This window comes from Callorhinus ursinus, unplaced genomic scaffold (genome assembly GCF_003265705.2).
Source record: "Callorhinus ursinus isolate GAN/ISIS: 27379988/994484 unplaced genomic scaffold, GSC_fseal_2.0 scaffold59, whole genome shotgun sequence".
Classification (NCBI taxonomy): Eukaryota; Metazoa; Chordata; class Mammalia; order Carnivora; family Otariidae; genus Callorhinus; species Callorhinus ursinus.
The window spans coordinates 7,069,381-7,096,896 of NW_027397121.1; the positions used below are offsets into that span (position 1 = coordinate 7,069,381).

Genomic DNA, 27,516 nt, shown 5'->3' on the forward strand with positions numbered 1-27,516 from the left:
TAAGTGTCTGCCTTCGGCTCAGGTCATGATCCCAGGGTCCTGGGATCAAGTCCCGCATTGGGCTCCTTGCTCAGCAGGGAGCCTGCTTCTCCCTCTGCCTGCTGCTCTCCCTGCTTATTCTCACACTCTCGCTCTCTCTCCCTCTGACAAATAAAATCTTAAAAAAAAAAAAAAAGAGGGTGAAAAGACCCCTGAAGAACTCTAGCATTTATGAGAAAGGTAATAACAATGAGTATGCCTCATTTCCCCGTTAGTTGAAAATATTTTTCCATTTATATATGTGACCCTCCCCGAGAACACTGATCCCAGTAAAGGTGTGGGGAACTAATGGTCTCACTCATAATAACAGCTAACATTTATCGAGTTTACTGAGGGCAAGGCACTGCTCTAAGCATTTTACATGTATTAATTCTTACAGACCTGTGAGCACGATTAAGTGTGAATGAGGAACTCCAGACAGAGTGAAGATGGCTGGACAGAGGGGATAATTAAAAGAGCAAGGGCTCTGGGAAGGGGACTAGTCTTGATCAGAAGGAGTGACATCGCTTCCACTATAAGGAGGAAAGAACAGAGGCAGAAAGGTACATTTTTAAATTTGTTTAAATCTTTTTTTTTTAAGATTTTATTTATTTGACAGAGAGAGACAAAGAGAGAGAGGGGACACAAGCAGGGGGAGTGGGAGAGGGAGAAGGAGGCTTCCCTCAGAGCAGGGAGCCCGATGCGGGGCTCGATCCCAGGAACCTGGGATCATGACTTGAGCCGAAGGCAGACACTTGATGACTGAGCCACCCAGGTGCCCCTAAATCTTCTTTTTTCTCTTTAAATTTTTATTGTTATGTTAATCACCATGCATTACATCGTTAGTTTTTGATGTAGTGTTCCATGATTCATTGTTTGTGCATAACACCCAGTGCTCCATGCAGAACGTGCCCTCTTTAATACCCATCACAAGGCTAACTCATCCCCCACCCCCGTCCCCTCTAGAACCCTCAGTTTGTTTTTCAGAGTCCATCATCTCTCATGGTCCGTCTCCCCCTCCAGTTCCCCCCCTTCGTTCTTCCCCTCCTGCTTTTTTTTTCTTAACATATATTGCATTATTTGTTTCAGAGGTACAGATCTGTGATTCAACAGTCTTGCACAATTCACAGCACTCACCAGAGCACATACCCTCCCCAATATCTATCACCCAACCACCCCATCCCTCCCACCTCAGTCCCACTCCAGCAACCCTCAGTTTGTTTCCTGAGATTAAGAATTCCTCATATCAGTGAGGTCATATGATACATGTCTTTCTCTGATTGACTTATTTCACTCAGCATAACACCCTCCAGTTCCATCCACGTTGTTGCAAATGGCAAGATCTCATTCCTTTTGATGGCTGCATAATATTCCATTGTGTATATATACCACATCTTCTTTATCCATTCATCTGTCGATGGACATCTTGGCTCTTTCCACAGTTTGGCTATTGTGGACATTGCTGCTATAAACATCAGGGTGCATGTACCCCTTCAGATCACTACATTTGTATCTTTGTGGTAAATACCCAGTAGTGCAATTGCTGGGTCGTATGGTAGCACTATTTTCAACTTTTTGAGGAACCTCCATACTGTTCTCCACAGTGGCTGCACCAGCTTGCATTCCCACCAACAGTGGAGGAGGGTTCCCCTTTCTCCGCATTCCTGCCAACATCTGTTGTTTCCTGACTTGTTAATTTTAGCCATTCTGACTGGTGTGAGGTGGTATCTCATTGAGGTTTTGATTTGGATTTCCCTGATGCCGAGCGATGTTGAGCACTATTTCAAGTGTCTGTTGGCCATTTGGATGTCTTCTTTGGAAAAATGTCTGTTCATGTCTTCTGCCCATTTCTTGATTGGATTATTCTTTGGGTGTTGAGTTTGATAAGTTCTTTATAGATTTTGGATACGAGCCCTTTATCTGATATGTCATTTGCAAATATCTTCTCCCATTCTGTCGGTTGTCTTTTGGTTTTGTGGACTGTTTCTTTTGCTGTGCAAAAACTTTTTATCTTGATCAAATCCCAATAGTTCATTTTTGCCCTTGCTTCCCTTGCCTTTGGCGATGTTTCTAGGAAGAAGTTGCTGCGGCCGAGGTTGAAGAGGTTGCTGCCTGTGTTCTCCTTTAGGATTTTGATGGACTCCTGTCTCACATTTAGGTCTTTCAACCATTTGGAGTCTATTTTTGTGTGTGGTGTAAGGAAATAGTCCAGTTTCATTCTTCTGCATGTGGCTGTCCAATTTTCCCAACGCCATTTGTTGAAGAGACTGTCTTTTTTCCATTGGACATTCTTTCCTGCTTTGTCAAAGATTAGTTGACCATAGAGTTGAGGGTCCATTTCTGGGTTCTCTATTCCGTTCCATTGATCTATGTGTCTGTTTTTTTTTTTTTTTTAAGATTTTGTTTATTTATTTGACAGAGACACAGCGAGAGAGGGAACACAAGCAGGAGGAGCGGGGGAGGGAGAACCAGGCTCCCCGCGGAGCAGGGAGCCCCATGCATGCGGGGCTCGATCCCAGGACCCTGGGACCATGACCTGAGCCGAAGGCAGACGCCCAACGACTGAGCCACCCAGGCGCCCCTATGTGTCTGTTTTTGTGCCAGTACCATACTGTCTTGATGATGACAGCTTTGTAATAGAGCTGGAAGTCTGGAATTGTGATGCGCCAGCTTTGCTTTTCTTTTTCAACATTCCTCTGGCTATTCAGGGTCTTTTCTGGTTCCATACAAATTTTAGGATTATTCCATTTCTTTGAAAAAAGTGGATGGTATTTTGATGGGGATTGCACTGAATGTGTAGGTTGCTCTAGGTAGCATTGACATCTTCACAATATTTGTTCTTCCAATCCATGAGCATGGAACGTTTTTCCATTTCTTTGTGTCTTCCTCAATTTCTTTCATGAGTATTTTATAGTTTTCTGAGTACAGATCCTTTTTTTTTAAGATTTTATTTATTTATTTGACAGACAGAGACATAGCAAGAGAGGGAACACAAACGGGGAGTGAGAGAGGGAGAAGCAGGCTTCCCGCCAAGCAGCGACCCCAACGCGGGGCTCGATCCCAGGACCCTGGGATCATGACCTGAGCTGAAGGCAGATGCTTAACGACTGAGCCACCCAGGCACCTCCTGAGTACAGATCCTTTGCCTCTTTGGTTAGATTTATTCCTAGGTATCTTATGGTTTTGGGTGCCATTGTAAATGGGATCGACTCCTTAATTTCTCTCTTCTGTCTTGTTGTTGGTATATAGGAATGCCACTGATTTCTGTGCATTGATTTTATATCCTGCCACTTTACTGAATTCCTGTATGAGTTCTAGCAGTTTTGGGGTGGAGTCTTTTGGGTTTTCCACATAAAGTATCTTTTTTTTTTTTTTTCCCTAACTGGCTGCTTGGAGTTTATTTTCCACTTCATGCAAGGCGTATGGTTACAGGTGTCAGGAAGGCTTGTGTGTGGCTTGGATAATAAAGAGGGGTTCTCTCAACTTCCTTTTTGGTGTTTTGCTGTTTTGTTATAAAAGAACCCAACTGCTTCTGCTTGCTGTGGCCTGCCTAGTCTATGGGGAGGGGTGGGGCTCTGATAAGCCTAGCACCTCCTGAAGCCTGGTAGCTGGTGATGGCCACTCAAGACTGGGGCTGGGTGTTGGCTTTGACAGGCTGGCCACCAGGCTGCTTCCAGAACCAAGTCACAGGTGATCGTGTTGCTGGAGGCCTGGGAGATTCCAAGCAATCTGGGGACTCCCAACACTGTAGCCAGGAATGGGAAAATGGACTTCCCAAAAAATAAGTTTGCCCACCAGTGACCCGGGTTGGACCTGCGGAGACTGAGGTGGTGAGGGATGGCTTCCCCAGGATACTCTGCATTTCCGCAGAAGCTGTTACTGGAAGTGGAACCTGGGCGGCATGGGTAATAGTGTGGGTGGCCATAAGCAAGCCACTGGAGGGGATGGCTGCCATACTATTGTTTTTGGGCTTGTGGGAACCTCTGCACGACCCCTCACAGGCCTAGGTGTATGGAACCCTAGGTCACGGAGCCCACTTGCAGAGGAGACTGCGGAAGGCTGCTCCACGACTGAGGTGGGGCATCAGGTGTAAATCCAGATCTTTCATAATGGAACTTGTTTTCTGTGTAATTCCTAATAACTTCAAAACAAAACCAAAACTCTAACATGGTATTTTAATTGGCTTACAGTAGAAATAACAAAGTGCTATGGGGATTAAGGTGAGGGAAGAAGCAATTCTGCCTTAAGTTCAGAGGGCAGAGGTGGAGGTTGGGCAGGTTCACCATTTCTTGAGCACCTATTAAGTGCCAGGTATATCTGAGGCTTTAAGGATCCCAAGAAGGGCAACATGTGGAGATTGTCTGGGTGGGCCTCTCTGTTCCTGTGGGATGGCTAGCACCATTCCCCCACTCTTCTATTCCAGGAATTCAATTTCCCCTTTAGGATTACATGCCCACTTTGTTCCCTTGATGGAAGAATGACTAGGGTTCTCTGGCCAGAGGGTAGACCTGGGACAGAGAGGGAGAGAATCTCAAGCAGACTACATGCTGAGCCCAATGTGGGACTTGATCTCATGACCCTGAGATCATGACCTGAGCTGAAACCAAGAGTCTGACTCTCAACTGACCGAGACACCCAGGTGCCCCTCTCTCCTGGGAAATTTTATCTTGAGATAAGTAACACAAGAAATAAGAATGACTGGATCATCATGACAAAACATATGACAGGAAAAGATTCCCCAGGAGTTCCTGTTCCCTGGACCCCCAGAGCTCATCCTTACCCAGGTCTTAACCTTCCAAAGGCTGGCCCTTCACCCCTTCCATTTCAGGAGCCACTCCACATACTTCATAGATTCCTGTTTTGATGATGTTAGTCAGAGCCAGCTTCCCTTGCTTGCAACCAAAGGATCCTGCTCAGAGGATAGATAGGCACACCTCATTTTATCGTGCTTCCCTTTAATGCACTTTGCAGATATTGCAGGGGTTTCTTTTTGTAACAAACTAAAGGTTTACAGAAAGTCTTTGGAGGTCTGCAATTGAAGGTTTGAAGCAAGTCTGTTGGCACCATTTCTCCAACAGTATTTGCTCACTTTGTGTCTGTGTCACATTTGGTAAATCTTGAAATATTTCAAACTTTTTCATTATTAATATATTTGTTATGGTGATCTGTGATTACTACTTGTTGAAAGCTCAGATGATCGTTAGTATTTTTTAGCAATAAAGTATTTTTTTAAGGTAGGTACATTTTTTTTTTTTTAAGTAGGCTCCATGCCTTGTGGAGCTCAACACAGGGCTTGAACTCATGACCCTGATATCAAGACCTAAGATGAGATCAAGCCCTGAGCTGAGATCAAGAGTCAGATGCTTAACCGACTGAACCACCCAGGTGCCCTGTGGTATACACATATTCTTTAGACATAATGCTACTGCACACTTAATAGGCTACTGTAAAAAGATAACTTTTATATGCACTGAGAAACTAAAAAATTCATTTGACTTGCTCTGTTGTAGTGGTCTGGAACTTAACCTGTAATAACTCTGAGGTATGTCTGTAGCCACCTGCAGAAGTGTGCTAAAAGAATGGCAGGTGGGTGTGATTTGGTAGCTCTCTCCCTGACCCCTTTCCCAATGTGTTCACAGTCCTTACCATGGGGATGGTACCATGGCATGGCTCTTTAGAAAGGCTGACAGATCACAGCGAGAATCCACCTTCTCAGCCATAAAGTCACATTTTCAGCCTCATCTGGGTGCCATAATAACTTTTAAGGAACATGCTTTGGGGAAAGGTATCAATCCTGGCCCTAGTTATAACTTCAACTAGGCCACCAACATTGTTGCCGTACTCTGGTACACCAAGATCTTTATGAAACCTTTGCTGACATTTAAGACCTTCTCCTGGCTTCCTTTATGACACTACAGTAGCCTGTACTGCCCACTAAGACAGACTTATCATACCACATTGTCATTATTTGTCTAACTTTGATAGTAGCTGTGAACTTTTTGAGGTCAGAGTATAAGGGTCTAGCATAGTGCACTGCACTAAATGTTTTTAGAACAAACCAAACCACAACCAAATATACATTATACATAAAGTCAGGTAAGATTATAGGTAAAGATCATGTGAACCAACTCCTTTAAAAATAAAAAGACAAGAGAACCAATGAGGAGATACATACCACCCCACAAAAACCCCCAGTTCATACTCCGAAAGATAACTTATCTGATATCATTTAGTGGCAGGTCAGGGCCTAGAATCTGGCGCACTGACACCCAGGACAGTGTTCTCTGCACCAGTGTGAAACCATCCCATTCTTCCCCCATCAACATAACCCTGCCACATAAGGAACACATCCAAGTCTTTGCAACAGTTTTCATGCTGTCTCTCCCACGTAAATTACTCAATCCAGTCCATTGTCAGCTTAGGTTTCAGGGCAAAGTTTATTTGAAGAAATTAAGTAAACTGTCACAATCTCCCCATTCCAATATCTACTTTTCTATCTCTCAACAAAGGGCCTATCATGTGAGTGGGATGGAAAGGAAGGGGGTGTGGTCCTACTGTGCAGATACTCTTCAGCCTTCTGTTACGTGCTGTCTCAGCCTCTGACAACAGCCACTTGTTCAACAGTGGTGCTACCCTGAGAGCATTTTGGGTCAGTGGCCATCTCCTGAGTTCACTGGTCACATTCCAATCACTGTGATCAGTATATGGGTGATCAGTGGTGGACAAAGATAAACAAGAGGCACAGGCTGTTGAGGGAATATCCTCTATTAAAAAGAGGGTTCTAAGAATGACACATGGAATGCTCAATTTGTTAAAGTGCTTAACTACAAAATTAAAAACAGAAGTGTTGGGAAGGTGCAGAGCAAATTATGATCTGAGAGGCTTCTGGAAAGACCAAACAAAAGAAAGTACTCTTTCTTTTTAAGAGTACTTAAAAAGAACTCTGCCTAAATCATTTCAGCAATGACAAGGGAGAGGAGAACCTTATTAGTTCCTGAATTATTAGACCTTGGAATCAAACATCCCTACATGGACACCAGCTCCTTTAACAGCTCATGGAGACCAAATGAAACATTTTTACATCTTTTTGCTGTAACTTTTCTCTCACCAAACAAACTTCTAATCTGAAATCTGGTTTCCTTTATGAAAGGTCTATTATGGGCAAGTGATCAATTTATGTACGCCCTGTAAACCACCTTCCTATGGGGTGGTTTGCAAAAACCTGGAGATGAGAAATCTGAGTTCCCAAATCTGCCAGGTTGATGCCTACACTTAAGAACAAGATATCCAGAGTATATAGATTTTCTTGGCATGATTACAAGATCCAGAAGAGGGATGTGATGGTTGTGAGGGCAAAGTATCCGTCAGCAGCAGTGGCTCTCTTATCCTAGAAATCAGTGTACGGCCTCAGCAGTCAGTTGTAAGTCCAGTGAGCAGTGGCCCAACCCTGGCCCTTGCATAGGTCCCGATGGCGAAGGAAACAGGCATGGACTCGGAACCGACGGCCACAATGGGGACAGGCATGCAGGGCTCCAGCATGGGTCTTCATATGTTCTGTCAGATGGTGCTTCAGCTTGAAGCGCTTATTGCAGATGCCACAGCCAAAGGGCCGAAGGCTGAAGGTCAGCATGATGTGCCGGTCACGCTTTGGCTTCACTGCAAACCGCTTCCCACACAAGCAACCAAAGCGTTTTCCATCGGCAGGGGGTGTACCTCCTAACTTGACAGGCCCATGCACAGCCTGTCCTGCCCCCCCAGGTCCCCCACCCCCTGACAGGATTTCATTCCCATGAAGATCCACTGGTTTCCAGGATGGACCTCCTCCTCCTCCTCCATATGCTGCCCCTGCTCCTGAGGGCAGCGAGAACCCTAGCTCTCCATTCCCTTCAGTGTCCCCTCCAGGAAACACTTTGGTCTCCTCCTTTGTTCCTCCAGACTGAGTTCCACCTCCTGATATCTCTTCTTTAGGCTCAGAGGGTTCCTGCTTAATGTAGAAGACTTTCGGGGGCAGTGCAGTATGAGGGGTAGGTGGCTCAAGTGGTGCACTCTCACCCTCTGAAACCCTGCGGGGAGTAGTGGATATAGGTAGTGGGTGTGATCCATGAGGACAGGGAAAAGCCCCTGATACTCTCTGAGGCTGAGGTGTCTGAGAGGGTGCTGCTGACCCCTGGTCCTCCTCCTCATCTTCTTCCTCCTCCTCCTCCTCCTCCTCCTCTTCTTCAACTTGAATCTGTAACACATCTCCCAGTTCACTCCCCTCCCCTAAAACGGGGCTCTCGGCGGAGGTGGAAGACTGCACTGGGGTCTGGAAAGGGGAAGAGCGAATGCACCAGCCTCCTGGAGAGGATGTGGTGGAAAGAAGTGTGTGGTAAGAGGTGGCCCCACGGGTTGAAATTCCACCACCGGAGGTTTCTAGTTCTCTAAGAATCTCTGAGCACTGATCTACTACTTGCCACATCTGGAGGCCACTGGCCACAAGGAGGTGGGCAGGGAGAGCATCCAGTGGCAGACGGAGGCGCCCTGAATAAATGAGCTGGAGCAGCCCCTCGAAGGCATCGGCTTCAATGACGCTGGGCAGAGTGAGACGCGGCGCATCCCCCAGAAGAAGTTTGTCATGGAAGTAAGGAGAGGCAGCAGCCAACACTGCTTTGTGCGCCCTAAGTTCCCGGCCCTGCACCAAGAGGGACACATCACAGAACTTTCCCTCTAGCCTGTGGCGGTTCAGGGCTTCCAGCAGCACTGAGCTGTGCTGCGGGAACTCGATCTGGATTGTCCGTGGGGCGGGGTTGCAGGTCGGGGAGGGGGGAACGGGGGGCATGGGCGTCGAGGTATCCATATGGCCGCCTCAGAAAGAGAGGGATCCCAGAGGATCAAATACAGGAGATGAGGGGCTGGGGGCGGGCCCCCCGCGGGATGAAGGCTGTGGAGGAAAGAGACGGGGGTCACAGAAGCTCTGGATAAGGGCAACCACGTCTCCTCACACAACACCCGCCTCCCCAACCGAACCCGGGGAAACTTTTCAGTCAGTGGTGGTTTCCGCAGATCAGTCCCGCGCACTCCCCCACCAAGAAAAGAAAAACTAAACGACCACAACAAAAGACCAACCGGGGTTTCACTTCCAGGGCCTGCGGAGGAAGCTGAGGAGGTCCTTCCAGCCACGCGCCTGACCTCGCCGGCCCCGGACGGCTCCCGCCCGCCGCTCCACTCCTTCTCACGGTGCCCAGAGGGCCCGACTCCGGGGAGGCCGCGGCCGCCGGGAGACCGTGGGCGCCAGCAGGGAGGCCCTTCCCGCCGCCACGCCCCCGCCGGTACACAAGCGGCACGGGGCCGGAGCGCGTCCGCGGACACCGCTCAGTCCCGGGCCGGAAACCACCGCCTTCCCACCGGACGCCAACGCCAGGTACGGTGGGCGGTGCCAGAGCCGCAGCCAATGGGAAGGCGGTGGCCTACAAGCCTCGTGTTGATTGGTTGCGCGGGCGAGAAGGCGGTGCTGGCAGGAGGTGTCTGACCCCCGAGCGGCGGCGGACCGGGTGGCGGCACCTGTGGGAGGACGGCGAGCCAGGGCTCGAGAGACCATAGCCCGGAAGGAGGGGGCGACCCGTAAGCCCTGCGGGTGATTAAATATAGCGCCCGCCCCCTGCTGGGTGCTGTGAAGGCGAGGTTAAGTGGGCACCTGTTGTGTGGGCCAGCCGTGGTCCACATCACCTTGTTTCCAACCCCAGCCCTGCAAGGTAGGTGTTGCTGTGCTGTTTCCTGAGGGAAATCGAGGCTGGCAAGTGACGGGCCTGAGATTAGAACTCAAGATTTGCTGAGGAACCAAGTTCTTTCCTCCATTCCCTACGGGAGCATTTTAACCAGCAATTAAATAAACCTTATTTCTGGGTAATTACTAAATATATATGTATATGTGTGTCTGCAGATATACACTTGTAATTTTTTTTATCAGATAATGTTCCTGTTCCCTCGCCTCTTTACTCATTCGGATTAAGGGGAGCAGTGGTGAGGGGAGAGCGAGATTGGGTAAGCTTGGCCAGTGCACAACCCCTGCTCAAAAACAGAATAAATCTCATCTCTGGGTGGGAGAATGATACTCTGGAGGAGACTTTGGCATCATGCAGGGATATAGTTTCTCCCAGGCTGTCAGCTTCCTGTCAAAAAGCAGGACCCTGCTTGTCCGCCTGGAGGTCCCAGCTTAGGAAAGTCAGCACAGCGATAAAAGAACAATCTCCGTTTATTAAACATGATTTTTCTGTTTCACCACACACTCCAGAAAAAAAGGAAATGGGGCTGGGAGTGGAGAAAAAGGGATAGTGGTGGAGGACAGAGAAGGCCGGGAGTGGGGTGGGATAGGGTAGGGAGGGATAACGAGAAAACAAAATAAAACAGGTAGGAAGAGCATCTCCCTACCCTTAGGGTGGTGGAGGGGGAGGGAAGCGTGGGGGGGGAGGGGGCCAGGAAGCTCTGTACAGAGGGGTTGCCCCCAGCCCACACACACACACCCCCGATATGTACAGTACAAACCCCAGATAATTACAACAGCCAAAGAGAGGAGGAAAGGGGGTCCAGGGGTAGGGTCTGAGGTTGGGAAAGCAAGGAAAGGGCACAGGGATAAAATTTCACATATTTACAACTTTTATATAAGTATAAATTTGGCCCCGGCTGGGTGTATGTGTGTAGGGGGATGGGACTGAAGAGGAACTGTCCATACAAAAGAAAGAAGGGTGAAGTCTGGAAAGAGTCTCAATACCAAACGCAAGAAGGGATGAGGGGGCAAGGCTGGGTAGGGGACAGCAGTCAGGGAAAAGGGGGTGCCAAGGAGGGGCTTCTCCCCTCCCATGACCTACCCACCCTAAACCCCATCCATCCTACCTCCCCTATCCCGCCAGAGAGCTATGTACAGAGAAACACCGAAAAATTGTGGAGCTGGCGGGAGGGAGGGAGGTGGAGGGAGATTGGGGAGGGGGGAGGATGAGAGGGAAGCCCAGCCCTGTCCTACCTCCCCCGGGGGGACAGAGTCATGGAAGGGGGCCCCCAACACCCCTCCTCCAACACAGGTCCCCCCACCCTGGGGGAGAGAGACATGGCTTTTCCTAGAGTAAGTTCCCCCCTCCCCCTGGGAGTAGAGACCAAGAAGAGAGAGGGGAGGGGCGAAGGGGACTGTGTGTGTCAGGGTAGGGCAGATCAACTGGTCTGTCCTCCCTAACACACACACCCTCCTAGACCCTAACCCCTCACCCTAACCTCAATTCCACCCCACCCAACACACTGGGGGAGGGGGGGGCATAAGCCCCCTCACCCCGCTCTGGGACCAGCCAAGAGCAGATCAGGTGTGGGAGGAAGGGGAGACGACTCCCGTTCCCCCCTTGCCGCCCCCTCCCTGCCCCGGTGGCCCCTCCACCCCATCTGGGTTCTGGGTGGGGAGGGAGTAAATTTAAGAGTAGTAGGAGAAGGAGTTTGTGCGTGCTGAGCCCCCCCAGACGCTCCTGAGAAATCAAGGGGTAACAGGGCCCCCTCACCTGGGGTCCCCTCCCCATAACAAGGGGGACAGGGGAGGTCAAATGGGGCGGTGGAGGGGAGTTAGATTGTCAGCTCTGGTTACTGCTAAAAAATCACCCTGAAGTTGAAAGTTTGGAGGTGCCACACCCCCAGGGTGGGGGTGAGGGTCTGTCCCCCAGTGCTCAGGGGAACGATGAGGCAGAGGATGGGGATAGCACCCCAGAGTGAAGGGGTCTGTGTGGGGTAGGTGGTGTCCTGGGGCAAGGGTCCCTGGGGGCCACAGGGGGCAGCACCCCAACAGGAAGGAAAAGGGGACAGCTAAGGGTCCGCACTCTTCCCCCCTGGAAATGGTGCAGTGGGGGTGGGGGATTGGTGCCCCCCAAGGAGGCATTCAGGGAGGCAATCCCGCTGTCCCTCGGCGACATCCAGTCCTGGTGGTGGGTGCTATTCCAGGGTGGGGTGCATGGGGAGGGAGAAGGTCTGTGAGGCTGGGTGGGCTAGTGGTCTGCGGTGTTTCGGAACTCGCCGTTCTCGGTGATCTGCAGCCGGGGTGGGGGGGGCGGTGCTGGGGGGGCCAGGCCGTTCCAAGGTGGGGCCAGCGTCACACGCGGGTTTGTTGGACCCAAGGGGGGAAGCTGCCTCTCCTGCAAGACACCAAAGAGGAGAGCGCGGACTTATTGAGACGCTTCGCGGGGGCCTGGGTGTTAGCCCCCTTAGCCATGGCCCCCCCACCATAACCAGCCCACTCCATAAACCATGTCCCCCTCCCTGCCCCCAGGACAACCCCCCACCCCCATCCTCCTATTTTTTTCTCACCTGCAGTAGAAGTTACATCTTCTGGGATCAGGGAGAAGAGAATCTCACCCCCTGACTCCTAACGGGCCTTCAACCCAGGAAGCCATACCAGGAAACCAGTTCAAAAGAAACAAGTTCCTATCTCACCCCCCGCCTAACCCCCTGTACCTTCCCCTACCCAGCCGCCCTCCTCCTCGTGGAACCCCCTCCCAGCCCACCCCCAATCCGAGGTAGGAACTTTGTGTTGAGGGAACAAGGGGAGGCAGTACAGCAAAACCTCATTAATCCAAACCCCCATGGATTTGGACTTTTTTCATAATTTGAACAAAAACTGGGCTTGCGTTTTCCTTTAGCTCTGAAGAAAGGGTGTGCTAAGCAAATTAATAGTGGAAACGTGTCTGTAGGAGGGTACCAGCCAACAGACTTTGGAATCCTATCTGTTCATTAACGCGTGCTCCCTGAGGGCCTCCAGTGGAAAAGCCTTGTTCATCGAGTCCTACTTACTGTATGTATTTTGAAGACATGCATTTCATTAAATAGACACTGCCGTTCAGTTTTGTCACTTGTTCAGAGTGGTCATCTTCTCGAATATAACTTTCCAAATTCGAGAGGTTTAACTGTACTGGGGCGTGGGGGGCGAGAGATTCAGGGAAGTGATGGGGGATGGTAAAAACATTGGGGGAGGGCTGCCTCTCTCGTGCTAAGGGCAGAAATGACTAGGAGCGTCTGCAGAGGCACAGCATGCCCCCATCTCTGTGTCCCCAGGAAGCAGAACTGCTTCATTCCTTTCCACCCCCATGTTCCTTTCAATCCCTCGCCTTGGGATCCCTGTTAGATGGAGAGGGGTACCAGACCCTACTCCCACCCCTGGACCAGCTAGCTCCTGCCTCCTGCCCTCAACTCTGGCTTCTGTTCCTCTGCTGGGAGAGAAGGAAGCCACCTGTACTACACTTCTGGTCGCTCACTTGGTGTTTTAAAATACAGGCACAAAATTAATTTTTTAAGCCAATGAATGACTGCATTGCAGAGGGACCAATACCTAAAAGTGATTTAGAAAGTGTCCAAATTATTTCTCAGGCCACTGGGCATTTAGGCCCATTATGTGTAACCATATCTCTGTGGGATACAAAAACATTCCAAGTAGAGGCTCCCGGATCAGTTCTCCCTTCCAAATCGAAGAGCTCACCTCTCAGAAGGTCACCAAAACCCCAGCCTTAAGCAAAGCTTCCCCCTTAGCTTGCTGAGCATCTCGCACACTTTCCCCAAGTCAGTGAGAGAGAGGAAATTACGTATGGTAGGGGATCCTGAGTATGGCAGGAGAGCAGGGGAAGGGAACCTCAGATTCCCTCCTCTCTGCTTGTCTGCTGGCAACAGAACATAGGCATGCCCCCTACACCCCCATGGACCCAAATTTAGAAAGTAGATAAATGAGGGTACCATTATTCATTTCACAAAAGAATTCACTGCAGGAGTCCTTTAAATGGTGAGGTCCCCTGGTGCCTTTTAGCATCTGTTTACAGATCACTAACTACTTTGACAGAGAGGCTGGGCAAGCAGAGAGTTAAAATTACAGTGTGAGGAGCCACTGCCCACTGCAGATCAGTCCCACAGAAAAGAAAGCACCTCAGAAATGATGTCAGTGGCTGACAGGTTCCCATTTACTGGTTTTTGGGTAGGACTGTGCGTCCGGCAAGGCCACTGGGTGGCAGGAGAGGGGGAGTGAGCTCTGACAAGAAGAATAGAGAGATTATTTAACATGCTGTTCCTGGCATCTCTGCCTGGGAATCCACATGGCTACTGAGCCCATGATCTTATCTAGGAAGACAGCTCACCCCACTTCCAACTCCCACGCCACATGGGCCAGTCTGCATCCTAACATCTGTCAAGGCTCTTTTTTTTGTTTCTTCTTGTTCCACTCACCCTGCCTAATGTCCTGACATCCTGAACAGCTTCTTTCCAGTGCCCCTTCCCAAAGTCTTCCTGAGTTAGCTTACCCATAATTCCCACCCAGTGGGGCCCAATAGGAGCTGCAGATGCCTTCTACTTCAGATGTAAGGGAAGAGGAAGAGAGGAACAGGTAAGGGGTGGGAGGAGGCGTGGAGAACCAAGGTTAGGGAAGGAAGAGGAAACCCCCACCTACCTGCTGCAGTCAGCACAGTCCCTCTAGCCAGGGTCCCCCAACCCATCATCATGGCCACCCCTTAACAAGGCCCACCCCCAACGTCCCAACTCCCAAGGACGCTCTGGTGAAATGGGGGGTGACAGACATACACTGGAGAGGCAGAGGAAGAGGACTGAGAGGAGGCTGGGCAGTGGGTTCTATCAAAGGAGATGTGGGGATGTGCTGGGCCTGTCCAGGGTAAAATGCTTGGTGTTGGCAGGGTGTCACTGAACAGTTCCGGGAGCAGCAGGAAGTGCTCTCTCTGGGCAGCGGCTTGGAAATGGGTCTGTGCAGGAGGTGTCAGGAGGGTAGGGTCTGTGGAGGTTCTCGGGTGTGGAGAGAAGCAATGGGGGGGGCGGTGGGGAGAGGCTCCAGAGAGTCGGGGGGAGTGGGCTTCACGACCAACCTGCAGTGGTCCGGAGTCACCTCCCCCTGTGTCCTCCGCCCGTAGTCAAAGCGGAACCAGGAGAATTACCTGATGAGGAGCTGCAGGGGGAGAGAGTGGGGTCATGGGGTCAGGAGCCTTAGCAGTAGTGGTGGGGAAGCCTGGCGGTCAGAGCAGAGGAAGGAGGAGCGTGGGTGGGAAAGTGAGCAGAATTGGGGAGAGCAAGGGGTAAGGGTGCAGGAGGGAGGTCTCAAAAGCTGGCTGAGAAGAGAGGGAGGGCAGCAGGGAGCTGGAGAGCTGGACAGGTGTGAAGAACAGAGGCACAGGCCAGAGGCCTTCACTGGATTTAAATACTGAGGGAAGGAAAGTTTATGGGGTGGGAGGGGCCTTCAAGAGCTAAAGAGTCAGAAGAGGAAGCTATTCAGAAGCTGCCCAGGAAACAGGAAAATTGGGAAGCCAAGAGAATAGAGGTGATGGGGGCCATCCAGAGCCTGAGAAGCTGGAACTCATACTCTATTCCAGCAAACTACAGCCTCTAGCCCTTCTGGCTCAAGGAGAGCTCAGAGGAAGCTGAACTCCCTGATGTGAACAGGAGCAGGCACAAGATGGGGCAGGGGTGCCGGGAACTGGGTGGGGTCCGGGGGCAGAGAGACTGAGGTTCTGGTGGATGTTCCAAGACCCAGACAGGAGTGGGAAAGACGGGGCAGGAAGGCACAGGGGTGGGGCTGACACTGCCAGGAGTGACAAAGGCACAGACGATGGGATGAAGATGGGGTCACTGGGGGGGCTGCCAGGAGCAGCCAGTGGACAAACGGAGGACAGTGGGAGACAGATGGAGATGGGGCTGGGTGGCTGGTGCAGTGAGTGCACGAAGGACAGTGGGATGGATGGGGATGGGACACGGAGAAGATAAATGACATTGTAATTTCCACCTGAGCGTCGAGCAGCCTCTTCTTGGGTTCGGGCAGCGGCTCAGGCATGGCGGGGTGGTCCCGGCGCAGCTCCTCCTCCACCAGCATCAGCCTGAAGGGACGGGCTTCAGTGGGGTTAGTGGCGGGCACGGGCTTGGAGCCTGCCAGTGGAACTCCTGACCCTGGGGAACCCCTGTAGCTCTCTGGAAAAGCCTCAGGCGTCCTTCTCCTCTGCCCTCAGAATCCTTCCATTGTTACGACCCAAAAGACTCCCTGTGTTAACCTTCCTCTCAGGGACCCTCACATTTCCCTGCTAAGGACCACTTTCTGGGCCTCAAAGACCTCTACCACCCAGACACCCCCTAAGCCCTACATCTTCCCATTCAGGACTGTGCCCTCCCACAGCCCCTCTGTGGCTTAAGGCCTGGCTTCCACGTCCCATTCCACCTGACTGAACCTAGGATACCTCCAGTGCCTCCAGTGGGATGCCCCCTAGCCCAAGAGGGGTCTCTACAGTCATCATTCCCACCACGTCCCTGCCTTTGATGAAAATTCTCAAGGTGATTTCTCAGCAAGGATATCCATTAGAGCAGGGTTTCAAAATAAGTTTCAAGTCAAGCCTTTTTCTTCTAATTAATCTTACTCAAAGCTACATTCAGAGTGGACCAAAATGGGACTGGCTCTGGTTAGAGTGGGGCCTGGGGTCCCATCCACTTCTCAGGACAGCTGACCCCCTTGCTGAGACACCTTCTTTGGAGGCCAAGGCTTGGCAGAGCAGGTGAAAATGTTCACACGCTAAAAGAAGGGTCATTCACTTTCTAACAGAACATCTTTTGAGGGCTGGAGAGGGTTTACCGAGGATAGGGATGGCCAGGGGCTACTCTGGCTAGGGAATCTCTGCTTGGGTTTGGGGAGAACATCACAGGCTGGATTGAGAATAACCAGTGGGGAGTCCCAGCCTAGGCTGGGGCCAGACACATAGTGATGGACAGTAACAGGCACATTTTCCAAGGGCTTCAGAAGTTACTCTATCAGGAGAGAACATTTATGCACTAAGCAAGAAGTTTCTCCCCATTTGGTGATTGGTGAGTGAGTGGCAATCTCTGGGAGCAGGGTCATGGGCTTTCCTCATGGTGTCCTGAGTTTGGGGCTGGAGGCTGGAGGGGAAGCTCACTGGCTCTCTTCAGCCTCAGGCTCTCCCTTGCTACCCCTCCCCAGGCCGCCCCTCACCTGCCAATGATGCTTTTGATCTGCGAATCCTTCTCCACCTGTTGCTGCCTTAGCCTCTTCTCACTCTGCTCCAGTCGGGCCTGATACTGCATCAAGATTTTGCTGGTCTGCTCTTCCTGGGACAGCAGCCTCCGCTCATACTCTTCTAGCTTCCGGTTGGACATGTGCAGCCGCTCCTTCAGTGAGTGGATCTCCTCCTCATACTCCTTCACCTGCCCGCCGGGCACACGACCCCGCACTGTGAGGGGTGCCTCACCCCAACCGCACCACCCAGTCTCTGTCCTTGACTACCATGCAGCCACTGCATGGTGAGGGACATCCCAGCTGCCTTCTGCAGCCCTTTCCCTGCCTGCTGATCATACCAGACACGGTGGCATTTGACGTTCTCTGGAGCTAACTAAGGCTCCTTTAAAATGGACCAAGGTCATATGCTCCCATACCCTGAGAAGTATATACCTGCCCTCACATGTAAATCTGGACACATGAGGACCCACATAAGAACCTAGACAGACTCAAGGACACACCTTGAGTGACTGTACCCAGAAATGAAAGATTAAGGTGATTCCTCAATCCAACCAGATCACCTGGGGAAGACCCAGCAAGAAAAGACATTGGATAAGGAGAGGCTCTGTGGGATCACGGGTCTGGGCTTCAAACTAGTCCAGGCTAAGAATGTCAGACTGCCTCTCTGTTGATAATGATCCCGGAATTCTGGGGCTAGAAAGGCACAAGAGAGTCATTTTACCTGCCTATTGGCTCTAGAGTCTAGAGCTGTGTGCTATCCAATACAGTAGCCACTAGCTATGTGTGGCTATTTAAAATGTAAATAAAACTAAACATTTAATTCCTCAATTGCATCAGCCACATGTGGCCAGTGGTTATCATACTGGACAATGTAGATCATAGAACATTTCTCATTACTGCAGAAAATTCTACTGGACGGTCCTAGTCTAGAGTTTTCCTCAACAAAAATAGCTCATCTGAGCCACAGAACAGAAAAAATGATTTGAGAGAGTATTTGCTCATTCTCCAAAGAGAATACATACATAATCAACCCCATTCTAGACACAAAAGAGAGATGTTATTTATTACCTAAGCTGGCTATCTTGGGGCATTAGGGCCTAATTCTCTCAGGGAACTTGCTACACCAAGTCCATCTAGGTCAGTCCCAACATTTTCCTATGCCCAAAGACCACAGCTCCCAAGAAACCTGTCTCTGCTCCCCCCAAGTTGGGGTCCTACAGTCTTTACATTAAGCTAATCCTACAGCCACCCTCTTCTTCAGAGTCCTTGGAGCGACAGCTTCCCCAAGGAGCTTTCTGCTAAGTTATCTGTGTGTGCCCCTGAGCTCTTGCTGTCTTTTGCTCTGGGTCACCACCAGCTGAGAATCTGGTCTTTCCACACACGGGCCAATACACACCACTTTTCCAACACCGACCCTCTGTCACCTATGCCGGTGGGACGATGACTGGGTAAGCTAGACATAATTTGTAGTACAACTGCAACCCCTCTGCCCACCACCCAATTTAGCAGCTCACACTGCTGGTAGGGCAGCCCTCCCTTTCCTGAGTAGTCACAGGAGCCAGGGCTTATGTTCTCCCTGGGGAGGAACACGGAAATAAGCTTTAACATAGAATATTTCTCCGTAAACTGTCTATGATGCATAGAAGCCACAAAATAAAGTTGGAAGTTGGCTTTCCAACAGACTGTGTGTGCCCAGCCTCCCCTAGAAAATTGAAGCCTTCTCAAGAAAGGGGATCAGGTCTTTGTCTCTTCTTCTTTCTACTGTAACTACCTGACCCCCAGTGCTTCCCTGAAAAGCGTCTAGAGGCTTCCCCTGTGGGTAACAGGAAGGTCAGGGGCCCGGCGTACCCTGTCCAGTCGGCTCTCATCCATCGACTTAGAGTACTCCTTGAGCTTGTACTCTTCTCGCTCGATGTGGGCACTCTCGATGTCAGCTGACAGGTGAGGCATGTTGGAGACCCAGGCCACCGTCCGCTCGGAGGCTGGCATGGTGGGGTTCAGCGTGGATGGCGCCTGAGAATGCTGGGATGGGGCAGGGTGGAGGTGAAGAGAGAGGAAAGGTGGGAAAAGGCAGGATGCATTTAGGAGGAGAGAGTGCTGCCAAAGATGACCATCCCAGTCTTGTTCCCCTGCTCTAGTGTTGATGCCCTTGTGAATGCTATTTATTTATCATGTCTCCCCTCTGGAGAGGCGAGCTCCACCAGGGCAGGGTTTGTGTGGCGTTCACTGTCAAACCCACAGTGCCTAGAACAGGACATGGCCCGTAGCAGGAACTCTATACAATTTGTTTAACGAATGAAAGGAGGTGAGAACACTGTAACTTCAGACCCCCGACTATGCTGCCCCCACCTCCCCAACCCACTTCTTCCTTCCCTCCCTGTTCCTCACCCATTTGGCCTTCCTCCCACCCTCACGTACCTGCTTGGTGATGGAGGGCTTGAGCCCCCCACCCCCTCCGCCACCGCTGCCCCCGCTGCCCCCAATGCTGCCCTCTTTGCTGAGGCTCTGTTGCCGCGGACGGGCAGGGCCATAGCTTGGCTCCGGTGACTGCAACAGATTCCCACTGGATGGCCGGGGTTTCTGGGCAGCGCTGACCGTCAACTGCTGAGACTTGCCCCTCTGCAATGGAGGCGGTTGGCCCCCGCCACCCCCACCACTGCCCCCACCGCCGCTCCCACCTCCAGGCCCTGAGGGGGCAGGCCTCTGGGGACCAATGGTGATCTGGGGAGGGGACAGCATGTGCTGCAGGTTGTCCTGGAGTGAGAGCTGCCGACGGGTGAAGTCAGTGCCAGAGGGTCCAAACTCATCACTGTAGCTGTGGCTGTGAAGGATGGAAGCGGCAGGGGGCTTGGGGACCCCTGAGGAGAGGTCCTCGCTCTTGCTATAGCCATGGAATGGGGCAAAGGTGTCCCCGGGAGGCTCTCCACCTCGGTGGTGGTGATGGTGGTGATGGTGGTGATGGGAGGAAGGTGGGCCGTGACCACCACCCCCTCCGTGGCCCCCTGGGGGGCCTGGCCCATCAGCAGCCATGTGGAAGAGAGGGTTCTGGAAGGAGAGGGGGATGCGCAGTTGCTGGGCAGGGACACCATCCGTGGTGACACCCATCTGGCTGAGGCGCATGCCAGCCGCTGTAATGGACGAGCCACTCCCCTGGGAGAGGCGTCCAGCGGGCGCAGGCCGCAGCCCCAAGGCTGCGGTCAGGGAAGCCTGGCTTGAGTGCAGCAGGTCCCCAACGGCCGCCAGGTTGGACACACTGCTACTGTTGAGGCGGCCGCCGGGCCCGTCGCCCTGCAAATCCAGCATGGAGACGCTCTTGTTGACACTCAGCATCTTCTGCTCTGGCTCTGTGATGTCCGAGCTGCTTGTGCAGTATGCTGGCGAGGAACGGGCCAGGGGTGGACGGCTTACATAGAACAGGTCTTTACCCCCACCAGGGGGTGGCGGGGGTGGCTTTTCCTTGGTTGGGGAGGGGAGGCGAGCCATGTCCATAGAGCTGCAGGAAGGGAAAGGGGCATACGAGCAGGAGGTGAGGCCACGGCCACTGGCAACTGAGCCTGCTGTGGTCTGGCACAGGCCTTGGGGTGAGAAGTGGGACCCGCAGGGAAGGGCGGGAGCCAGCGGTGGCAGCTCTGGAGAGGGCCGGCAGGGAGCATGGGAGGGGGTACATGGGAAAAAGGAAAGGAAAAGGCCCCTCCAGGAAGGGAGTGAGGCCTACAGGAGGGGAAATGGGGGCACCAAGAGGAGGGATGAGGGGCAGGTCCGGGCAGATATGGAGGAGATGAGGGTGCATGGAGGAGAAGAGGAGAGGAGGAAGGTGAAGGCCACTGGAGTGGGGTGGGGGGAGCAGAGAGGAGAGGAGAGGGGGGCGGGGGAGGGGAGAGCCCCTCACCTGTTGAGGCCTCGAGCCATGAAGGACTGTAGGTCGATGGAGCTGGAGAGAGATGGGAAGAGGGGCGAGCACAGACAGACAGAAGGAGAGAGGTGGGCAGAAGGCGTGGACGCATGGAACGAGAGGCGGGAATGGTGGAATGGGTATGGCATCATGGAGGGAGACCGGGGCGGAGGGACAAGCAGGGCGGTCAGCAGAACAAGCAGCAGCTGAGGCCGCCACATTGGAATGGATGTTGGGGCTCAGGAGGCCCTGCCAGGGTCCCCATGTTACTTCTCCAGTGCTGAATCGTGACTGAGGTCTGCTCAGTTCTGGTGGGGGGCTGGAATTGTGCTTATTTACCAACCAGTACAGACGGTTCAATGTTTGGATACTACACGGCTGATCCAACATGTCTGGCGGCACCTTGGCTCTGGGACAGGCATGGGCAGGCAGGGGGACTAGGCAAATCAGAGCTAGCAGCAGGAAGCCCCAGGCTTACAACAAGCTGGAGCCAGAGGAGCCCCCGCACTCTTCCCAGGGCTGGGAGATTCCTGCTCCCTCTGGCCTTAAAGGGCTCTCCGCCTAACCTGTCTCCTTACCATTTTCTCTGAGAGCCTGACTCTTGTTCCTTTCTTTCAAGCCCTAGAGAGATGCACTGGGGCCCAGTGAAGCGTATCCAGAACAGAAAAGTAGGGGCTCCTGGGGCACAGGTGTGGGGGTCCCAGGTACTCACCTGTTGAGGTCCCGCATCATGTAGCCCTGCATCTCGGCCGATGGGCCCCGCAGCACCACAGGCTGAGGCCGGGGCCGCTCACTCTGACGGCTTGGCTGCCTTTGGATGTTGGGGTTCCTCAGAGCTGTGCTGATGTCATTGAGGAGCCGGGGCAGTGGGCCCAGCTTCAGGAGGGCTTCCTGGAAGGATGAGGCTGTTACCTGGGGGCTAAGCACCCAGCTCTAAGAGGGCCCCAGAGGGTGCGGGGTGGGGGGAAGGATGTCTGAACTGGGGGAGTGGTAGAGACACATCTGGGGACACGGAGGGGAGAAAAATCTGTGCAGGGGGTGGTCTGAGAGAGTCTCTGGAGACATCTGGGGAGGGGGCAGAGGGGCATCTGCTGACCTTACTGAGCTGGGGCAGCACCTCCCAGAGCAGGGCATGGAGTGTGGAGAGCTCTCGGCCCAAGTCGATGTAACCCTCAAAGCTACTACTGTTGGTCAGCGTGTCCAGGTTGGAGATCTCATACAGGAACTGCTGCATGGAACCCCACTCCAGCTCCAGAAACTCATTCATGAATCCCAGAAAGTCCTCCTTTGAGGTAAACCTGGCCAAGGCATCCAGAAGGTAGAGGTTACACACAAGAAGGCCTCACTCCCACCCGTCTCAGGGTCTCTGGGGGACTCGGGAGACCCTTCCTGCCCACCCCCAGCCCCACCCTACCCCTGCCTGAGGCTTCCCTCACTTGGAAAAGTTGGCCAGGTTTTGGATGACCTTGGCGATGAGGGTTAGGGTTCGTGAGGTCTGCTCATCTGGGTACTCCTGCATGAGCCCAAAGAGACTGGGCGACATAATGGCTGGGCAGAGGAAGCGCAAGAAGAGCGAGGCGCTGATCAGCCTGTCAGCGATGTCCTCCCGGCCCCGCTCTGCGCAGCGCAGTCGCCAAGATGCAAACACCTCCTTCAGCTCCCTCGGGAACACGCTGAGGGGAAGGGGTGGGGAGACAGAGAGAGAGAGAAAGAAAGAGAGAGACCGGGACTGAGCCCCAGAGACCCTCAGCTTCCAGGGAACATGCTGAGGGGGGTGGTAGGAGGTGAGGGTGTGGAAACAGAGTCGGGGAGAGACAGGGAGGGAGGGACTGCAGCAAGAAGACAGGAGGCTGCTGGAAGAAGAGGCCTATGGCCGAGGGAACAGACAGATCAGGGAGAGAGAAATGGAGGGGGAGAGAGGGTGAGGGGAGAGAGACATGCAGGAGAGGAATGGAGGGTGTATGAGAGAGACAAGGAGAGGAGTAGAAGAAAAACAGACACCAGGGAGAGACAGAGATGGGAGAGAGATGGAGGGTCACTTGAGGTACAGGGAGCTCGGACCCCCCAACTCTTCTGGATTCCAGGGAAATGGGGATGGAGGTGCCCCTGCATGATCCCCACTCCCTGCAATGGCTCAGCGCTCACTCCCCCACCTCCCCGTTCCACTTCAGTGTCCCATTGACACCTTAAACTCTGACTCGTGTAGTGTAAAACAGAGCTCACCATCGCCCCCACACCTCCAACGAGCTCCTCCTCCTGACTTCCCTGGTTCTGTCAATGAGGCCACAGGTCTCAAACACCAGCCTCATGGCCTCTTGAATCATCCTTGACTCCCCACAGACAAGCTCCCTTCTTCCCAGTCAGTTGACAACTCCAGCTGATCCCTTCCTCAGAGGGGCCTTCACAGTGGGCCCCCGTTCCCCTCCCTGCCACCGTCCTGATCCATATGTCAGCCAACAGCAATCACCTCCAACTAGCCTGCACTTTGCTCTCCCTACTCCAGTCACTCCCCACACTCCACACCACTTAAGGATTAATCTCAATCATGATACCTCTTGGCACCAGCACCACTAATGGCATCCCATGACCTACCAGCGAACTCAATCTCCTTAGCCTGGCAGCTGAGGACTTCCAGATTCTAACTCCAACCCCCCTGTCCGCACCTCTTCTTCCACTCTCCATTATGAGCCACGGGTTCCATTAAACCTGAGCTAACTGCTGGCCCCGGAAAGCTCCCGGGCCGCTCACCTTCACGCATGTGCCCATCCCACAGCCTTCTCCTGCAACGTCTCCTTTGCCCACCATATCCACGTATCAGAACCCAACCCAGTCTTCAAAGCCCAGCCCCGGGGGACACCTCCTCCATGAAGCCTTCCCTGCTTATCCCAATCAAAGCTCTGCCTTCTCTGACCTCATGTTTCCTGGGGGAACCCTCACGTGGCACTTCACACACACTACAGCTGGTCTGTGGCTTTCCGTGTTATCTACTCTGTCCCTATTCATTCTGGGTGAGGCCCTCTCAGGGCAGAGCCAGGCCTCATTCTTCTCTGCTTTACAGCCCCCAGCACACCACTTTGCCCATAACCAGTACTCAGTCCTCTTTGCGGATGGACAGATGGATGAACAGATGAACACACGACCCCAGCCCTGGCCCCCACCCAGCGTTCCCAGTCTCACCAGTGGGAGTTGACCACCTTGCACAGGGCCAACTCACAGCACATCCGCAGGTTGGCCTGGTGCTCTGCCAGGCTGGACGCCGTGCACTTGATGGGGTCCACCTCGCAGTTCTCCTCAGACTCATACAGAGCACGGATGAATTCCCCTGGGGTGGGGGCACAACAGAGGGTGGTCACACTTGCCAAGAGCAAGGAGGGGGGCTGCCTGGGTTGGGGAATCTCGGAATCCCATGGTTGGAGGCTGGAGTCCGGGGACTCTAGGCTTGGAAGCATCAAGCTGAGGAAGGGTGACTTGGGGTCTGGAGTAGCCAGGTTTAGGGTTGGGATGCGCATCTGGTAGGTTTGGGAAGAAGACCTGAGGGTGGGCCATACCAATGGCATCCTTGAGGTATTTCTGACCAATCAGTCTCATGTACTCTTCTATGGCTTTAGTGGCGAGCGTGTTCTCGCGGAATATGAGGTGCTCCCGTTCCATGAACCGGTCCACCTCAGACATGGCCATGTCTGAAAGGAAGTCCTGAGGCCCGGGAAAATCCAAGGGTCAGCCTCTGTACAACCCAAGCTCGTTCTGAAGACAGAGTGCCCTACCCTTGCTATCTCCCCCTCCCCAGCAAGTACCCACTCCCAGTCACCTGTTCCTGAGGGCACAGCGCTCACCTTGGCCTTGCCCGTACTCTGCAGAATGTGAACCAGTGCACTGGCGACCTCCTCCTTGCCCTTGACATTCAGGGCGGGCTCCAGTACTGCACACAGCATCCGATAATGGTTGGTGACATACTCTGCAAACTCCTTATACAGCTCCATGGGCAGGATACTCATTGTCTGGTAACGCGCCTTCAGCCGCACAGCTGGGCAGCCTCCTTTGCCCTTGCCCCCTGAGCCACTCCCCGAGCCCCCGCCCCCTCCTGAGCCCCCCATGCCCCCGGAGCCCCCACTGCCCGTCGGCAGGGTGACAGGGTACCACTGCTCTGTGAAGTGGCGCCCAGCGAGGGTGGCCACAGGCACAGTCACCAGGCCGACATAGCCCGCCTTGTCCTTCTTGCGCTTTTTGTCTGAGTCACGGTACAGATGTAGCCGCAGGGCGCGGACAGCCGGCAGGTTGTTAAACTCGAAGTGCTCGCCCCAGAAGACGGTGTCCCCTGAGGCCGAGCGGGGCTTGGAGGTGGTGCGTGCATACAGCATGTCGTCCAGGCAGAGCTCACAGTAGTACCGCTTCTTGGGGGGCAGCTCCCGAGCCTCTATGATCCACAGCTTCAACACGTTGTCCACCCGGCGGCTGTTGTCCTGGGGTGGTGGGGTGGGCACAGTGGATAAAGGGGAAGGGAGAGAGAGACAGAGACACCAAAAGGGGAGAGGCAGTGAGAAAACGAGACAGGGTCTCTAAGACAGCAATCATAAGGCCGAGAAGATGTGTACCGGGTTGAATAGTGTCCCCCCACCTCCAAAATTCACGTCCACTTGGAAACTATGAATGTAGCCTTCATTGAGAAAAAGGTCTTTGCTGATCTACTCATATTAAGATATATTCATCCTGGATTAGAAAATCCAATGCCTCATTTCTCTATGCAGAGGGAGATTTAGAAACCGGAGGCACACAGAGGCAGAAATTGGACAGATGCAGCTGTAAGTCAAGGAACTATCAAGAGACAAGGAAGAAAAAACGAAAAAAACAAAAAGAAGCAGGGAAGGATTCTTCCTAGAGCTTCAGAGGGAGCAAGGTTCTGCCAGCACCTTCATTTTGGACTTTTGGTCTCCTAAACTGTGGAAGAATAAAGTTCTTTCACTTTAAGTGACCTAATTTGTAGTAATTTGTTATAGCAGCCGTAGACAACTAATACAGATGGTGACTCATGTATAGAATCAGCATCAGGAAAAATTTCAAAAGCTCAAAGAATAAACCAAAAATAATAAGATGGAATTTGAAGGAGGAGAACTGGGGAGTCCTCCAAAGACAATCAGAGATTGACAGCAAAAACAGAAAAGGCAAGCTGCACAAATATGGGATGGGTGAGGCTATATGCAGAGTTAGTGCGAAAGGGCCTGGGGGATGCAGCGGCCCACAAGGTCCTAGCCAAGCTCAGGGGATGCTGCTGCGTAAGGAGAACACAGTGTTTGGACTCTGCATGGGTCAGACTGCATCCAGCCTCTTGGGCCTAGTTCCGGACAATGAAAAACAAGGGATTCCCCCAGAGGAGGGTTGCCAGGACTCTGAGCTCACTGGAACCTGGGATTCGAGAAGAGCTGACGGAACTGGGAGCATTTCTCCTAGGAAAGAGAAGCCTTGGGAAGAACACAGACTTGTAGAATTTCTGAGCCAGAAGGACTTTAGAGATCATCTAATTGCCATATAAACCCCATTCCCATGGCAAGCAGGGGCTAGGTGTCCAGCTGTCAGGGTGTTGGTGGGGCACTGCTTGCCTACAGGGAAGGCGGATCAATGCGCCAAATCTATGACTTCTATGGTAACAGACCATGAGGCAGAAAGAATGGTAAAAGAAATGGGGACTCAGAGAAAAGTGGGGGTCACCTCCTGCTCATCCAGGTCCCCTCCTCCCCAAGCCTCCCTTCCCTTTAGCTCACCTTGCCCCCTAGGCCCCCAGCTTCCCCTGTGGCTTGACCTTTGCCTTGCCCATGCTGTCTGTGTCTCCTTTACTCCCGATACCTTGTTGGGTTTTACTGCCCGTTGTAGATTCTCGATCCATTTGTCCCTTTCGGCCGCAGAACGACAGGCAAAACATTTTGTTCCTGAAGACGTTGTTACCTGAGAGGGGTGGGGGGTTGAGATGGGGCTCCAGAGGAGAGGTGACTCCTAAGCACCTGACACCCCATCGCCATGTCTTCCTCCCTGGCCTACCCTCCTCTCTCCCAGCCCCAGAGATTTCTGTTTCCTTACCATCCCCACCTGTGCCACTTTCTCCAGGCCTCTGTGCCCTCACCCTCCATCATTCCTGCCCTCCCCAGCCCCCTAGACTCAGTACCTCAAAACAGAACTCCTGGCCCAGGATGGAGCTATGCACTGGCTTGATAATGGAATCTTCATCCAAGTTGAGCTCCAAGGCCTCGGCCGCACTGCTAGGGCTCAGCAAGGACTCATGCGAGTGTGACTCCTTGAAGCTCTGCATCAGCCGGGCCCTGGCAGGGAAGGGTCAGACCACAGGGTCAGGGCCTCACTCTTCTTACACACCCAGGGGCCGGCTCTAGGATAGATACCTGGGGAAAGCGCCTCCTGAACCCCCTTCCCATACAGACACAGACAGAAAGAAAGCTGGCCTATCCTTGGGGAAAGACATGAGCAAAGTGAGAGAAGCCAGAACCCTTTAAGAAGCCCCTACCCCACCAATTCACACCTAAGGGGTTGTGAGGACTGGGGACACCTGGAAATATCTCAACCCAGAAATAGATCATGGTAGGGAAAAAAAAAGAGAACA

At 52.7% G+C, this 27,516-nt stretch overlaps 2 protein-coding genes across 19 annotated transcripts in view; both read right to left on the reverse strand.

Moving 5' to 3' along the window:
* Window positions 1-6,436: 6,436 nt before the first annotated feature.
* ZBTB9 (zinc finger and BTB domain containing 9) lies at window positions 6,437-9,404 on the reverse strand. The gene is made up of 2 exons (XM_025862397.2): window positions 9,124-9,404; window positions 6,437-8,938 (listed from the first exon to the last, which is right to left on the reverse strand). The coding sequence occupies exon 2, from the start codon at window positions 8,852-8,854 to the stop codon at window positions 7,433-7,435; it is 1,422 nt and encodes a 473-aa protein (XP_025718182.1). The 5' UTR covers window positions 8,855-8,938; window positions 9,124-9,404; the 3' UTR covers window positions 6,437-7,432.
* An 827-nt stretch (window positions 9,405-10,231) lies between these two features.
* SYNGAP1 (synaptic Ras GTPase activating protein 1) overlaps window positions 10,232-27,516 on the reverse strand; it is a 31,692-nt gene continuing 14,407 nt past the window's right edge. For 7 of the 18 annotated variants that reach the window (XM_073884896.1, XM_073884901.1, XM_073884900.1 and 4 more), the window contains 14 exons: window positions 27,067-27,220; window positions 26,751-26,849; window positions 24,746-25,372; window positions 24,461-24,605; window positions 24,090-24,234; window positions 22,349-22,585; window positions 22,009-22,210; window positions 21,625-21,803; window positions 20,910-20,951; window positions 19,439-20,513; window positions 18,869-19,042; window positions 16,997-17,208; window positions 15,783-15,878; window positions 10,232-12,156 (listed from right to left, as the gene is read on the reverse strand). In XM_073884896.1, the coding sequence (XP_073740997.1) occupies window positions 12,012-12,156; window positions 15,783-15,878; window positions 16,997-17,208; window positions 18,869-19,042; window positions 19,439-20,513; window positions 20,910-20,951; window positions 21,625-21,803; window positions 22,009-22,210; window positions 22,349-22,585; window positions 24,090-24,234; window positions 24,461-24,605; window positions 24,746-25,372; window positions 26,751-26,849; window positions 27,067-27,220 (3,532 nt within the window). In that variant the 3' untranslated portion in view covers window positions 10,232-12,011. Of the gene's footprint in view, window positions 12,159-12,813; window positions 12,932-14,876; window positions 14,957-15,782; window positions 15,892-16,996; window positions 17,209-18,868; window positions 19,043-19,438; window positions 20,514-20,909; window positions 20,952-21,624; window positions 21,804-22,008; window positions 22,211-22,348; window positions 22,586-24,089; window positions 24,235-24,460; window positions 24,606-24,745; window positions 25,373-26,750; window positions 26,850-27,066; window positions 27,221-27,516 lie in introns of all 18 variants that reach the window. The other 11 variants (XR_012375915.1, XR_012375914.1, XR_012375912.1 and 8 more) reach the window with 11 other exon arrangements.

What these genes read in the sequence shown, in the direction of transcription:
- ZBTB9 (XM_025862397.2), bottom strand. Translation starts at nt 8,854, where the DNA reads ATGGATACCTCGACGCCCATGCCCCCCGTTCCCCCCTCCCCGACCTGC.